Raw genomic sequence first — 13,747 nt, forward strand, 5'->3', positions numbered from 1 at the left:
TGTAGTAATAGTAATGAGAACACTACCTAACACATCCACCACACCACAACCTCCCTTTATCTAGCTTCTTTTCCTTCATGACACATCTTCATCGCATGACATTGTTATATATATATTTTTATTATGTCTCCCTCCACCAGAAGTGAGTTCCCTGAGAGCAGGGTCCTTTGTGTCTTGTTCGTATAAACACACCACCCAGAAAAATACCCAGTATATAGTAGATGAATAATATAGAATTGTTTGAATAAACAAATTAATGAATTAGTATGGAATCCTCAGAATGGGGAGGGCACTAGTTGAAGCTTGCTTTGATTTGGCATGATTTCCAAAATACAGCTACTGTCATTTCATTAACTCTCCCAATGAAATACTTCCCAATCATTAAGTATGAAAACCCACGATATTACAAATACAAATTATCACTGTTTCTTTGTCTCTAAGGAAAATCCAAGATGGTTTATAAAACTGTTCACATTCTTGCTGTAGTCATTCAATTATTCTATTTTAATAAATGAAATAAAATAGGCATAATCAAGAAATAAAACACACATGGCCAAGAAATAAAAATGGACTTTATTGTAGTTACCAGTATCCTTGTACTTATATAGTTTATAAAGTTTAACTTATATATATTTTTGCCCTAGAATACCATGTTGAACAAGTGGGAGCAAAACAGATTTGATTCATGTTGAAATCCAGGTCAGAGTAGTAGACACTGCTATTTTTTTTAATGCTTAAATGGTTTACTTTGCAAAACATTATATCAGTGTTATTTGTTTCTATGAATGGAAACATAGCCTACCTCTGGGGCCAGATACTCTGGTGTACCACAGAACGTCTTCATGGTGGCTGCATCTGTGATCCCTTCTTTGCAAAGTCCAAAATCGGTAATTTTTATGTGGCCATCTTTATCCAGCATCAAATTCTCCAACTGTGTAGTAAGAAAGATAACATAATTTGTTCCATAGTCTTCAAAAATAGGAAAATACTGTTTTGAAAAATAATTGAATGTTGAGTAAGATATTTTGGAAAGAGGACACAGAGTTCATAGAACTTTTCAGTACTGACAAACCCTGTAGCTTCCTAACTCATGTGTAAAAAGAAACATTTTATCAAATACTTCACAATAATAAATTGATTTTTAAACCCATAGGAGTAAGAGCCCGTTATTGCATAAGTTCTGAGAAGTAAAGCCTAATTAACTTCCCAAAGCAAACATCAATCCTCTTTTTTCCTGTTTAAAATAAATTGTGATCTAAACAATCCCAAAGAGACAAGCATCTTCTTCTGGATATATGCAGATGGTTTTCAACCATTTCTCTTGGGAGTCTAGTGCTACTATAAAATATTCACTTACAGAAATGTTTCTTTGGTGGTGGTTATAGATCAAACCTAAATCTGGTTTTATAAGGTAAGGCAATATCCTCTTTTGCAATTCTTTGTAATTAAGAACTACCAATCCTTTTACAAATAAAAAGAATATGAAAGTCAAACATTCAACAGTTAATGAAAACATATAGCACAGGTATTATAAAGTTGGAATCTCTTTGAATCCATTAATACAAAAAGAACAATCTTGAAGACGTAACCAAATAGTAAGATCATCTGCCTCAAGCGAAAATTATGAAATGCAAGGGGGAAAAGAGTTTGTGCAAAGCCAATGCAATTAAAAATAGTAACAATAACTGACCTTTTTCTTTCAATTTGAACCTAAAGTTACAATTATCATCATGTAGAGATACATGTGAGTTCTGAGTTGTAACCTTATAGTCTTACATATAGATGGGGCCCCTAATCTTGCTCAGTCATATAGATATAACCTAAAGGAATACACAGAAATGCATTCACAAAAAACACATGTGAAAAAAAATAGTAGCAGGATGAATGATAATTAACTTACTTAAGGAATAGATCATTATTCTACTCCTTAACATGATGATGTATGAAAGTGCCTACCCAAACTCTGAAGTCAGTATCAAATTCAAAATAGAACTCCATATAAGAACATAAACAGACAACAATCATATAAAATGTGATGATGTTATACTCTGTCATATTACCCAATGTCTTATAAACCAGAAACTAAATACAGTTAAGCAAGCTGTGCTCAGTGAAGGAAAGCTCAGAGTACACATAAGTCCTTAAGTATAGAACTTAAATGTGCTACCCAACTGAACTCAATGCTCAATACGTTTCATGCACTGCATAGACTTAGAGAAATGAGTGTCTTTGACTTGTCTACAGAGAACTGAATGAACCCTAAATATATTGCTAAACCTTTCAAAAATGAAAGTTCTCTTATTTTATCTAAATTCAGAGAGACTGCATCTTCCTCATGATTCTCTACTAACTGGAACCCCAAAATCAAACCCAATTTGCACAAATGGCAGTAAGTCCTAAATACAGAAACCAATCAGAAATGTCAAGAATCTCTGTCTACTTCTCTTTCTGCCTTGAAAACCCTTCTCTTCTTCCTGCTTCTGATTTTCTCCCCTTTTTCCTTCTCTTTCAAACAGCACTCTCTTCTCCCTCCTGCTCCTACCTTGCCATAACAAGAAAGAGAAGTATACACTGGAGTGTCTGTTGTTTTGTTGAATGAAAATATATATGCTCTTTTCTTAACTTTTAAAAATATGCTTATTGTTCTAACATGAATACATCATAACATATAAAAACAAAACCAAATTAAGTTCTTAAAATACTATATCTTTTATAATACACAAAAATTCTTATAAAAACATCAAATAATACATAATAATATTGAATAAAATGTGTTTGGTGTATATTATGTCAATTCACTTTATGTGCTTTACATGCAAAGTGAAACACGATAGTATGCACTAATGTGCTAATTCTCCACATTTTGACGAGACTGTTTTGAAGTGGATAGATACAGAAGTATCAAAACATATAAATACTGTTTTTTAATACCAATAAGTACATATATTTTTTAAATTCCCGATTCATACCTAATTCTCTAATCTCACATCTCATTTCCAAGATACCAAGGGTTGAGGGATGAGGAATGAAATGAGATGCAGGGACAGGGTTTGAGTGAAGAATAGGAACAGGATGAAAGTGACCAAGAGTCCCAGTTTACCTAGAACTGAGGGGGGTTCCCAGGATGCAGGACTTTAAAGTTCTACAACTGGGGAAGTTCTAGGCAAAACAGGACAGTCGATCATTCTACTTGTTTTATAAATCAGCTTAATTACAACGATATAGTCAGAAATAAGGTCAGCCTATAGGATGACTGTGAGAGATGGGGTAAAGGTCACCATAATGGGGATAAGGTAGCATATTGCATAGGAGGCAGTAGAGAGCAATGTGCATAAGATTACGGAGCCAAGTCAGAGAACTTAAACGTAAATTCAAGTTTTATCTCTTACTGTGTAACCTTGTGCGTGCTGTTGACATCTATGTGCCTCAACTGCATCTATAACACAGAGGTAAATAACAGTAACAATTCCAATGTGATTGTTCTGAGAATTAAATGAGAAACTGAATGTAGAACTTAATCAATAAATGTATTGATCATTTATTAAACATGGAGAGTTTAATGGTTGATTTATAATTTATCAAAATGGTGTGTGCTCTTCTATACAAGAGCAAAGTTCAGAAATGGAATCCTATAAAACACTTTTGTCAGCTCGATGACTTCATTAAAAACACTTTTTAATATGCAACGATTTCTTTTGAATAAACAATAAAAATATTTTACAATTTTTGAGCCAGTTATTTTATAATAGTGTCCACCTTCTTCCATCAATTATTTTTCTTCTCTCACCATCCTGAAATGTCATTTTGCTGAGCATGAATGACAAAAACAACTTGTCCATCAGTATGAACAACAGTCAGAGATACATCACCTTAAAAAAAATGATATCCCCAAATCTAATCTTGTATAAAGATAAATTGGGGGTAATTAAATATCCAGTCTGGTTTAAAAAATAAATAATAATTTTATATAGATGCATAACAAAGTTTTCATAAAATATAAGAACGATCAGTGTTATGATTCACAAATGTGAAGGATGCACAGAATCACCTGGTAATCTTTCCAAAGCAGATCAATGGCTTAGATATACCAAAAACACCTGGAAATCACTTCCTTAGTGCATTTGACACTAACATAAAGAAGATTTAGTCAAACATTTTTAGGGACCCTTCCACTGTGTAAAGGAGGAATAAACATATTTACAAATCACCTTTCTTTGGTTCTCTCTCCTAAATCTAATGCTTTCCTTCTTCCTTTTTTTAACCATAAAAGGAAAAATGCATACACTGTAACTGACTGTTCAGGTACTCTCTATTATAAAACTTTATATGCATCTGTTTTATCTCCACTATCAATCTTCGCATCTAGGATTGAGAGCAGGGCATTATGTTTATGCTTAATGGATGCATCCACCAGCAAAAGCAATGTATGAAGTTAAATAGGAAGTCTGAAAGAAAAGATTGTATATTCAAATCTGGGTAATGCTTACAATTTGTATCAGAGGATTGTTTGTCATCTAATAGTTCATATTTTGAGGAGACAAAAATATTAGTCATGCTAGAGTTTCCACTTAAAAAGGCAACATTTTTTACCCAGTTGAAATGGACAGGCATTATTTGACAGAGGATCTTGATTTGGTAGATTTTGAAATCTTTTTTCCTCTGTGCTTTGTGAACAAGAAATTATAGCAAGAAAACACTAGGCTCCTTTTTCTGCTCTTGCTGGTGTCTCGAATAAAATTAAACTCTTCTTATTAGAAAGTTTAAGAGTTTTTAACTTTTAAGTTTTTAAAAGCATTCTAATATACAATTCATATATATTCTAATATCTATGATAAATATACACACACATATATATATCTTTTAGGTATCATTTTAATTAAATGGCTGACACTTTGTGATTAAACAAAGGAATGATAATAGCAGTTCCTAAGGGCTCTGACAACTACTGTAGCAATACCAAAAACAAGACCCTTCACTCACTCTTACAAACCCTTTTTAGCACAGTTACATCAGTACAAAGACTGCCTCAGGCTCAAGAATGTAATAAGAAATTCCTCCCCTGCACACTGCATATTTAGGTTTATGGGTATCCAAGTTGCAAATGTCACATGGCTGACCTACAGGAACTTAATGACCATGGAATTAAGACAGTGTGTTGAAATGCTGAAAGGAAAACTTTGAACCTTCCTAAGATGGAAAAGAATTCACAATATACAATAGCAGAGATCCCATCTAGGTTAGGGTTTAAGAAATACTACATTTAAGAATTTACTACACTTGAGTAACATAGCCCAATAGTATAAGTTAATGTTAGAGGTGGAAGGGGTTCTTAGTAGCAGTGGCTTAAAATTTTTATGAAAGAGGAAATCCAGAGTGACTGGTTAGAAGTGGGAGTTAGAGGATGTGTCTTGAGACTCTGTATGTAAAGTAAGCACACTGTTTCATTCAGACCGCTGGTTTATTTAGGAGTTGAGGAAGACTGGGAGGGCTGTGATATAAGGCTCTCTGAAACCATCCCTTTGTGCCATCACTGAGTCTTAGAAACTATCTAAATCTATCTGGCAGTTTCTCACATTAACAATGTAAGTGGTTAAATTAACCATTAAATTCTCTGATTAGGTAGAAAACAAAATTAGATTTTCCACAAGTAGAATACAGTAGCAATTTACGCATTTTTTTGCCCCTCCCCCTGTCATAAATTCTTGGGAGAAATTAATTCTTTTTAAAAAATATTTATTTATTTATTTATTTATTTATGGCTGTGTTGGGTCTTTGTTGCTGTGCACAGGCTTTCTCTAGTTGCGGCGAGCGGGGGGTACTCTTCGTTGCGGTGCGCAGGCTTCTCATTGTGGTGGCTTCTCTTGTTGTGGAGCACGGGCTCTAGGTGCGTGGGCTTCAGTAGTTGTGGCACGTGGGCTCAGTAGTTGTGGCACATGCGCTTAGTTGCTCCACAGCATGTGGGATCCTCCCAGACCAGGGATGGAACCCGTGTCCCCTACATTGGCAGGCGGATTCTTAACCACTACGCCACCAGGGAAGTCCCAGAAATTAATTCTTAATGAAATTCCAGTATCAGTACCTTTGCAAATGTCCCTAATTCAGCCTATCCTATCCTTGGATGGCCATCGTCATTGAAAAGAAAGGTATATTGAATACTTACAAAAACAAGAGCTAAGCAGAAAATAAGTTTTCAAAAAAATTTATACTACTGACACAGTCTTAGGAGAGATTTCTTCAAATTTTTATGCTATCATAAAGCAACATCAGTTTTTCCTAAGTAATCACAAAGAATTTGGGTCCTTACTGAAGCAAAATTTAATATCATGACATGTATTGATAAATTATGCAAACTTACTTTTTAAAGTACAACAAAAGTTGCAATAATTTATCTGTTGCTGTGAACACCAAGTTATTAGGAACTATGAACTGATAAAATGTCTTAAATTAACTTGCACATGAAATAAGGCTTTGCCTCTAATGATGAATGGGGCAGTGGCAAACAGGTACTGATTTACTTGAGAGGTGCAGCTACCATAAGTATCTCAAACGGATTTGTATTTGAATAAACACAAGGTCATTAGTAAGGAGAAGACAGAGACAAATCTGAGACAAATCAAAGTGGGTACCTAAATCAGTTTTTGATAATGCTATTTTGAATATATTTTGTATAAGTATATTTAAAACATTCCTTCTCTTATCTTTGGCAGCTTTATTCAAATTTTAGATTTACAAAGATCTCCTAGAATTAATCCAATGAATTCCCCCACCTAAAGTTCATTTCATCTCTAGAAAGGCAGAATGGTGTAATAAAAAAGAACATTATACCTGGAGCTAGGATTCATGGAATCCAATAATTTTGACTATGTCACCAACTTAGTCCATTACTTTGAGTAAATCCCTTACTAGGCTTCTAGTCTTCAATGAGCTCAGCTGTAAACTATGGGTCAGCTCTAAATTTTTATGATTCTACCTAAAGATCTCATTCTATCATGTGCAATATGGATACAAACAACACGTATAAATTGTGAATGTCTGACTTTTTACATTATCCATTCTTCTCGGTGTATGTTCCATGGATTCTGTCCAATGCTATACATTTACTTAGACCTTTAACTTAAGGTTATATTAAAAAGTAAATAAATTTAGAGAGCAGAGGCCACTTAATTGTCTAAGAAAGTTAGTGGTCTGTTTATATGGTAACTACCTGACTGGTATTCATATACAAAGTATTAGCACTGTGGCTTAATAAATTTAGTCTAATTTCATCATCAGAAAGGATGGAGCAACAAAACTCATTAAATGAACTTCAATGTACCAATATGTTGATTCATTAATGAGAAATGATCAATGGAGATGCTGACCAAAACCACCCCAATTATATCATTCCTTAATCAATGCTAGCAATCAAGTGAGTATTCTTTTGTTTCTTTAGACTAATAATTCCATCCTCCAGCTTTAAGCATTTTGGATATATTACTAAGTACTTCAAAATTATTCTCATTTTCTTAAATCCAGGAAATTCTCCCCCTTCTCCCTACAAACAGAATTCATAAAATATAAAGTGGGAATGGTAGGGGGGAGTAGATCAGGCAGAGAAGAGCTAACTACTTCTAAGTAAATTTGGAAATGCTATATAACTTATGTTTTCTCATACCATATAACTAAATTCTTTTTTAAAACTCTGGATTCAAGACATTTAAATGTTATAGGATTATTTGGCCATTCAGACATCAGATATAGGGATGCTGAATTCTGCCACTCCTGGCTATAAAAAGCTGCAGGCTAAATACAATCCTATTGTTGATTTATATCCATCTCTGGTCTATTTGGGTACTTAGTTGATCATCCCTGATATAGATATAGTTGCATAGTTCATTTTTCCTAAAAACAGAATTTTATAGCTTCTTTAATCAATAATATGTTAAGAAATAAAACAATAAAGAAGATGTGGCACATATATACAATGGAATATTACTCAGCCATAAAAAGAAACGAAACTGAGTTATTTGTAGTGAGGTGGATGGACCTAGAGTCTGTCATACAGAGTGAAGTAAGTCAGAAAGAGAAAAAATACCATATGCTAACACATATATATGGAATCTAAAAAAAAAAAAAGGTTCTGAAGAACCTAGGGGCAGGACAGGAATAAAGACGCAGACATAGAGAATGGACTTGGACTTGAGGACATAGGGAGGGGGAAGGGTAAGCTGAGATGAAGTGAGAGAGTGGCATGGACATATATACACTAACAAATGTAAAATCGATAGCTAGTGGGAAGCAGCCACATAGCACAGGGAGATCAGCTCGGTGCTTTGTGACCACCTAGAGGGACAGGATAGGGAGGGTGGGAGGGAGACGCAAGAGGGAGGAGATATGGGGATATATGTATATGTATAACTGATTCACTTTGTTATAAAGCAGAAACTAACACACCATTGTACAGCAATTATACTCCAATAAAGATGTTAAAAAAATACATACTATATTTCATTGTCATCATGTAAAATAATATTTTTTGAGATAGTTACTTCTTAGGGATCATTCATAATACAAATGTATGTGAGAGCAACATCTTAAAATAACTTAGACAACTGCTTAAATAATTAGATAACTTAAGAATCACAGGTGTTTAAAAAGGAGTGAATGAGAGTGAGGGGATAATTGTGATTTCTCTTACGTGCTATAATATGTAAATATATAACTTATTTCATAGAAACAGAATTTCGTAAAAGACTAGTATAACTTCTATTTCTACAAATCATATTTTAAATGAACTAGTACTTGATAAATAAAGCAATTCTGTGTCAGATTTTAATAGGTCAAGATTATCATATGATTTACTTTTTAAGAAAGTAAGATTGTCACATTTAGAACTTGTTCAGAGTGTGTCATGGTACAAATTTCCTTAATATGACCAATCTAATTCAAAACAGTGTCACGAGAATTACTGCTACCTTTTATGAGTTACTCCAGGGGTCAGCAAAATATGGCCTGTGGGTGAAATCTTGCCTACTGCCTGTTTTTGTAATTAAAGTTTTACGGGAACACAGCCAGACACGCTCATTTACATATTGTCTGTGGCTGCTTTCACCCTACAACAGCAGCCCTGAGGAGTTGCAAAAGACACTGTAAGAGCAGCAAAGCCTAAAATATTTACTATCTGGCCTTCACAGAAAGTTTGCCAATCCCTGAGCTATTCTGAGGGTCTTAACAGAAAGAAACTTAGAGAAATAAAGTCACTATTACTGATAAAACAAATACAGTGCTTTTTAAAATGGAAACTAAACAAATTGATAAAAGGCTATATTAAAATGCTTCAGGTATTTAAACCCACTAAAAATTTAATACCAAATCAAATATTTTCCTTCCCCCAAATAATCTTATTTATTATAAAAATTTCTTCATAATACATCACAGGATGTTAGGATATAATAATGAAATTTATTTTAAAATGTCACTTGCAAAGTTACTTGACTTATAATCAGATGTTTAACATTACTCATTACACTTTCAGAAAAACGCAACTATTATTGGTAGATCATATTTGATCAGAGCAGTCAAAAAGAACTTATTTTGCATGTCAAAAACTTGGACATAAAAGAACGACACATTTACTGGTGAATGAAATTTCCTGTCAAATACAGTGAACCAAATTCTTAAACAGAGTGGTTTTATTTCCCAACTAAATCTGCTTTTCTCCAAACTGTGTAACTTTGTAATTACTTTGTGTTTGTCCCTACAGCCTCTGCAAAAACAAATTCTGATTACTTTTCTTTTTTACCTTGAGATCACGGTACACAATCTTTCCGGAATGTAGATAGTCCAAGGCAGAGACAATTTCTGCACCATAGAAACGTGTGCGGTCCTCAGAGAACACCCGCTCTCTCGACAAATGGAAAAACAGCTGCAGGGTAAACAGCAGGGACAGGATTGTAATAATTACTGATTTAGTGGGGGAAATTAACACAAACATAAAACACCTCTCACCACCATATTGTGATGATAGATAGTGTACTCTCAGTGGACACTGAGCACTCTTAGACAGCAGCTGGCTTATCTTTTCCAGGTTTCCAAGGGGAGACTGCGAGCTGTTAAGTCAGCGCTTTAATCAATATACCAATCTTGTTTAAGGCATTCTGCTTGCTACCCATTTAACCTTCAGTTACCAGAGGAAAAAGTATGCATCATCAGATTACATCTCTCCCTCAGTATACTGTTGCTTCACTCTTTCAAGGATTAGGTATTGAGACTTTATTAAAATAAATGCACATAAGCATAGATGTAATATTTCTACTTAATTATCTGATTTACACTTGATTTCAAAGAAAGGACTGCTGATTTGTGGAACCTTATTTATGTGAACTTGCTAAATTCTACAACTCTTGATTCATCATGATACCTCTAGAAATGTTTTCAACGTTTAAATCCATGTTTTCTGCAATGAGAAACTGTGAGGCTTTACGTTTTCAATTTATTTTAGTAATGCCCAAAATGGACTGAGAAGCTCCCATTATTTCCCTAATAGTTCTCAATGTAGACTCTTCCTATTTCAATAATAATTAACTATGACACCAATCTTTTCAAATGTAATCACTTAAAACTATAAGCCCATCCATTTCCCGTCAACAACAGTCAACAAATATTTATTGGGTTCTCACTGTGGTCAAGCATCCAGCTCTCCATTTAGACAGCCTCTTTATTTAAGAAACTGCCTGTCTCAGCTCTCAGTTCAATAATGTATATGAGGAAGGAGCCAGTTTCAGGCACTATGAATTGACTACTGACCTTTTTGTGTACTGTTTCACTGTATTAAGAAATCCACCAAGAACAACAAAAGATGGTTCGCAGTGCTGAGCACACTGCCAAGTATCACAGTAGGTACTCAATACATGTCTTTGATTAAAGAAATGAACTAATCAATGTATCCTTGACTGCAAGATCAGAAATTAACTATATTTTCACATGGATTACTTCTACAAACTGCTTCTACAAATTTGTAAGAATTATGGTTAACTGAGATTTGTTTCTCACACACCAAATCATAATTTAGGTAACATAAAAGAGGTTCTCTATAGATTCCATCTTCCCTTTTCCCACCTCCAACTCCACTTAAGAGTTTATCATTATTTTAAGATAAAATTTATGCATAACCCATTGTCATAGTAAAGAGAGGGAGGTAATATCATGTAACTATTGCCAAAAAAGACTGGCTCAACATTACTTATAGTAAAACTAAAATGTTTGGCAGATAGTCTCTAAACTTGAATGCTCTCTACTATATTGTCATATTTTATCAAATCTAAGATGCTGTTGATTGCAACTCCACCAACTTTTTATGTTAATACCAAGAAAAAAAAAATGAGGTCAATTAAAACTATGACACACCATCAAATATAAAAGGCATTCTGATTGAAGAAATGTTCAATGTGTCTTATAAATGACCAAATATACTATGCCAAAAATCAAACCAATGTATGAAATTACTCAGGGATATGCTTCAAAATTCATTCATTTTATACAGGCACATACATGTTATTAATGCTCTACCATTCAAACAAAGACAGGAAGTAGAAAGAAGCATGGATCATCAGTAAAACCATTCTGAAATATTTCTAGGTCAAAGTAATTTCTGTCATCCTTTAATACAAAATATCACTAATTTTGATGAAGGAACCCCTGTGACCCAGATTTATGGTAGTCTTCTAATGAGATGAAAATAATGGTTAGATTTCTAAATTTTCTTCAAATGTCAAGCCTAGTACCCACTCATCTACTATACAAAAGATATAGATCTTCCCTAAATCAGCATAATACATGCAGGCTTCTAGATCTTTATTTAGACCATAAATCTTCAATTTGTCTTCCAGCCAATTTCTATAAAAATATCAGCTAAAAAAAAAAAAGCTACTTAAGGAGAAGAACTCTATTTCTCAATCTGCTCTCCTCTGATGTCTACCCTTGCTACTTTATGGAACTTATTCCTGTTAACATAACCAAGAACGTCTCGTTCTGGAGCTTAGAACATCACTTATTACCCTCTCCTTCTTATAAACATTCCTTGGCTTTGGTACTACAACTCTCCTGATTTTCTCTGAATATTCCTTCTAACTTTCTACCTTGGCTTTGAACCAACTTTCCATTTAGTGAGCATCAATTATTTTAAAGTCACTGTTATTGGACACTGGGAAGAGAAAAAGAGGGCATACAATGGTGATTAAGACATAATCCCTGACCTTAAGAAATTCAACCCGATGAAGGAGATATATGCATAGATAAAAAACAAGAGAGCTATGAGAAATTCTGTAATTCTAATATTAAAAATGCTTTGGAGGCAAAGGATGATTAATCTTTATTGGAATGATCTGAGGAGACTTCACAGATAAGGTAGTATCTCACGTTTTGAAGGATGGATTTTTCACAAATGGAGAATATAAGGGAAGCATACAAAACAGTGCAAGTTTTATCTATCTTAATATTTTGACCACAGCCTAGTATAGTACATCAACATAGTAGGTAATTAATAAATGTATGTGGAATGAATTAATCCCTCTTAATATCCATCTTAATATTTTGACCACAAGTTCTATCCATCTTATATTTTGACCACAGCCTAGTATAATCCATCAACATAGTAAGTAATTAATAGATGTATGTAGAAGAAATTAATTCTAGAGAAAAAAAAATAGTAATGGCAAGGAAACAACACATAGGGAGGGCATGTAGCTGAAGAACAATAATACACATTCATGATAATGACAGAACTTAAGCAAATAAAAGAAGAAAACAAAAAATAAATCCACAAAGATGAGGCCAGATTGTTTAGGACCTTGACTGCCATGATATGGTTTAGAGATTAATTTTGTAGATAAGGAGTGTCAAAGACATTTGGGTTAAAAAATTTAGCATAATTTTATTTATTTATTTATTTATTTTTGGCTGTTTTGGGTCTTTGTTGCTGCGCATTGGCTTTCTCTAGTTGCGGCGAGTGGGGGATACTCTTTGTTGCGGTGTGCAGGCTTCTCTTGTTGAGGAGCATGGGCTCTAGGCGCACAGGCTTCAGTAGTTGTGGCACGTGGGCTCAGTAGTTGTGGCTCGCAGGCTCTAGAGTGCAGGCTTAGTAGTTGTGGCACACGGGCTTAGCTGCTCCACGGCATGTGGTATCTTTCTGGACCAGGGCTTGAACACATGTCCCCTGCATTGGCAGAAGGATTCTTAACCACTGTGCCACCAGGGAAGTCCGAAAAAAATTAGCATAATTTTAAGTAGACAACTCTGGCAGCAACTAGAGAATCAATTAAAAAAATCTGAGACTACAGTAGTCAGGTAAACAATTCATAAAGTGCAACAAAACTTACTGAACACCAATTCAGTACAACCATTGTGAAAAAGCTGCAGACACAACGAGAGGAAATGGTACCAATCTGAAAGAATATCACTATTTGGTTAGAACAACCAGATATATAAATAATTCCACTAAAAATATGTAGTTATAAAATAGAAAGCACACTTAAAGAAGTGAATAAGTATGTTTGGTAATATAAGGAGTAACCTTTGAGCTGGATAAGAGCTTTAGTGCTCTTATTAGCATTAGTGCTAGTAACAGACCTTTCAAGAGAGTCAATATTCCAGAGGGAACTAGCTTGCACCATTTGGGCAAAGGCAGAGAGCAACAGTGTTGAAGTTTCCCTAAGGATGGCTGAGTAGGTGTTGCTGCCAGCAGTGTAAAGGAAAAGAATGGGGATGGGGA

General features: G+C 34.3%; 1 protein-coding gene across 3 annotated transcripts in view; it reads right to left on the minus strand.

Annotated features, from left to right (window-relative positions):
* AKT3 (AKT serine/threonine kinase 3) overlaps window positions 1–13,747 on the minus strand; it is a 379,319-nt gene that overhangs the window by 98,750 nt on the left and 266,822 nt on the right. For all 3 annotated transcript variants that reach the window (XM_068541689.1, XM_068541691.1, XM_068541690.1), the window contains 2 exons: window positions 9,782–9,904; window positions 803–931 (listed from right to left, as the gene is read on the minus strand). In XM_068541689.1, coding sequence (XP_068397790.1) covers window positions 803–931; window positions 9,782–9,904 — 252 coding nt within the window. The remainder of the gene's footprint in view (window positions 1–802; window positions 932–9,781; window positions 9,905–13,747) is intronic.

The sequence above is a fragment of the Eschrichtius robustus genome, chromosome 3 (genome assembly GCF_028021215.1).
Source record: "Eschrichtius robustus isolate mEscRob2 chromosome 3, mEscRob2.pri, whole genome shotgun sequence".
Lineage (NCBI taxonomy): Eukaryota > Metazoa > Chordata > Mammalia > Artiodactyla > Eschrichtiidae > Eschrichtius > Eschrichtius robustus.